The 2,670-nt window shown below is 41.9% G+C and overlaps 1 protein-coding gene across 10 annotated transcripts in view; it reads right to left on the bottom strand.

The window, feature by feature from the left end:
• Nucleotides 1-2,670, bottom strand: part of LOC100742957 (talin-1) — a 50,496-nt gene that overhangs the window by 10,657 nt on the left and 37,169 nt on the right. For 8 of the 10 annotated variants that reach the window (XM_024370906.2, XM_024370905.2, XM_024370907.2 and 5 more), the window contains 4 exons: nucleotides 2,428-2,670; nucleotides 2,129-2,164; nucleotides 704-1,728; nucleotides 6-310 (listed from right to left, as the gene is read on the bottom strand). In XM_024370906.2, the coding sequence (XP_024226674.1) occupies nucleotides 6-310; nucleotides 704-1,728; nucleotides 2,129-2,164; nucleotides 2,428-2,670 (1,609 nt within the window). Of the gene's footprint in view, nucleotides 1-5; nucleotides 311-703; nucleotides 1,729-2,128; nucleotides 2,165-2,427 lie in introns of those variants that run through there. The other 2 variants (XM_033323487.1, XR_004462634.1) reach the window with 2 other exon arrangements.

Here is a 2,670-nt window from a genome sequence, read left to right as displayed (position 1 = left end):
GGCTCGTGCAGCTGCCGATAGTTGATTCTTCGCGTTTGGAGCACCCGGATCGGCTGCTACGGATTTAGCAGTACCCAGAAGCTTGCTGGATGTCATGCTGACGTTCTTCAAAGAAACCACCATCTGACTTCGAGTCTCGATAGCTGTTTGACCAGCCATTTCCATGCCGACGCCCAACAGGTCTCCAAAAGCGTTGGTGAATTGTTTGGAAGAATTAGCTAACTGCACCGGAGAACGTACTGATGACACCACGTTTGAAGAAGCATCGTTCAAATTCGCAGCTGCGTTGTTTAGATCGCTTTGCAATTGTCTGTAAAGAAATGATTGGTTGCCTGCATGATAATGAAATAAAAATTTGGAGCAAAACCTTAGTTATTATAAACAATATTATACGATTATTACTTAAATTAACAAAGAAACTTTAATACATGTATAAGCAATGCGTAAGTACAATGAAACGTAATATTTTACGTTGTTCACATATAATATTTTATTTTATATCAAGCGTAAAATTTAAAGTTACATACATCTTTAGTATGCTAAATGCTTAATGCTATGACAATTTATCGTCGGTCGTTATCTCGAAAGATTCAAAGTGTGTCAATGAATAATAAGCAGTAAGTAAAATGAGGCAAATGAAAAGGTAAATATCAGTGTGCCATTTGATAACAAGCCTCTTATCAGAGAAAAGAGATATACATACCCATAACTCTTATTGGTTTGTGGGAACTCGTTCATGCTAAGGACCTGAGTCATGTCTTCGATATTTTTAATTGCATCGTCTACGTCTCTTTGTCCAGGTAAACAAGACACACATTTATTCAGTGCGTTCGACACATCCTTGGCAACTGCAGCCAGATTAGCTTCGTTCTCTACACTGTCAGCGTTCTTCAGAGCTCTTCGAGCTTCTTTAACCAGTCTCAACGACTTTAGAATAACATCATCGGCAGTCATCAAGATTTTCTTTTGCGTATCAGGTTGATGCGAAGTAGCAGCCACTCCGCGAACAGCATAAGTTAAATCTTTGAGGGCGGAAGCTGTTTTTCGAGCTGCGCTTCCAGTGTAATTCTCGTTTCCTTGCTTAGCAGCGGATAGAAGCTGAGCCATAGCGAATCCGACGTTCTTCGAGGTAGCACCTAGTCGGAGAGCAGTGGACTCTGGTGTCTCGTCGGGTAAAGGTCTTAGAGAAGCAGCTTCCACGGCATTGTAGAACTCTCTTAACTCGTCTTTCAAACTGTTTATCAATTCTTCTGCTGCATCTAATTCCAGACCGCCGCATGCCTCCCTGGCTCGCGTTTTAACTTCAGTGGCAGCAGCATTTAGCTCCTTCAGAAGAGTCTCGTCGCTGCAGGTTTCATTGCAGACTTCCAAGAGACCTTCGACTGCCTTTGTCACTTCACGAACTGCGTTCATCAGCTGCGTCTGACAAGCTGGAGAGTGCAAAGTTGGAGCTACGACCTTTGCACAGGCAACTAATTGCGATGTGGCCAATGCACACTGGGTGGCGGCTGAGATTACACGATTTTGAGTCGCTGAATCCTCACAAGTGGCTGCGATATTCTTTGCTTTGAGCACCAGAGCGGCGGTTGAATTGGCTACGGCCTTAGCCAATGCCAATAGCATGTCCTGGAGCTCTCGATTCGAGTCATTTTCCTCTCCAATCGTTGTCAACACCTGGTGAGATGCCTCGCCAACACGGGATGCGGCGTTCAGCAAGTTCTGTCTCGGCTGGAGTAAGTTAAAGTTTAATAAATAAAGATATTAAGCGATATATCGGTGAAAAGGTCAAAGTAAATCGCAGGCAAAATAGTCACGAATAAATTATTTTCTATTCTTTGGTGAAACGGCTTTAGCATCTATCTTGTTACCAAGTTATTCGTTCACTCAACATAAGAGAAAAGAAACATTTTGTTCATTTTCATCCTAAATGAAAGAAAAACTAATTTGCATTGCTTGCAATGAAAAAATTCATCAAATTATATCAAATATCCCGAAAAAGCTGCAAGTTAACACTGTGCGTAAAGTTATAAATAAACCACGTATATAAGGATATTTAACGAATCTAAAAAAAAGTGAGAACCGTAATAATTTGCAACATTCTATAACTTTCTCTGATATTTGTGCTTACGTATCGTTCGGAGGAAGAAAGCGCTACGTAGGAAGGCTGCACAAAAAGGTACAGTTTAAGATAAAAAATCTTCAAAATTAATGAATCGGACGTATTATTAGCGTATAATAGTTTCCACCGCTGTTAAATACTTTTAAATCTACTGTAAAATCTCCGTGAATCTAATCCAAATTGTTGTGATCACGTACGAGTCAATGATACTACGTACTCGTAGTTAAGAGTTAATACATTTTTCCTAATATCGAAGAAACCCATACGAATATCCCAGCATTTTCCACAAGAATACCAAGATACCATACCTCTTTAGTTTCAGGTTCGGTGGCTTTGAGCAAGTCGGAGAAGGCGGAGCACAGCTTCCTTGCTGCATCCAGCAGTTTGTCTCCCGAAGAGTCGTCATCCATCAGGGCGGCGATCATTCTGACGCCTTTCGTCATCTCCGGCAGATTGGTTGCGATCGTTGTGATAGCTGCACCTACCGCTGTGTGATCCACGTCGTCGGCTGGACCGGAAGTCAAGGTGACCACCTGAGCTGTCGCGGCGTT

The sequence above is a fragment of the Bombus impatiens genome, unplaced genomic scaffold, assembly GCF_000188095.3.
Source record: "Bombus impatiens unplaced genomic scaffold, BIMP_2.2 scf_1055, whole genome shotgun sequence".
Taxonomy (NCBI): Eukaryota; Metazoa; Arthropoda; class Insecta; order Hymenoptera; family Apidae; genus Bombus; species Bombus impatiens.
Note: the sequence above shows the minus strand (reverse complement) of the source record. Positions and strands in the feature narration are given on the sequence as shown.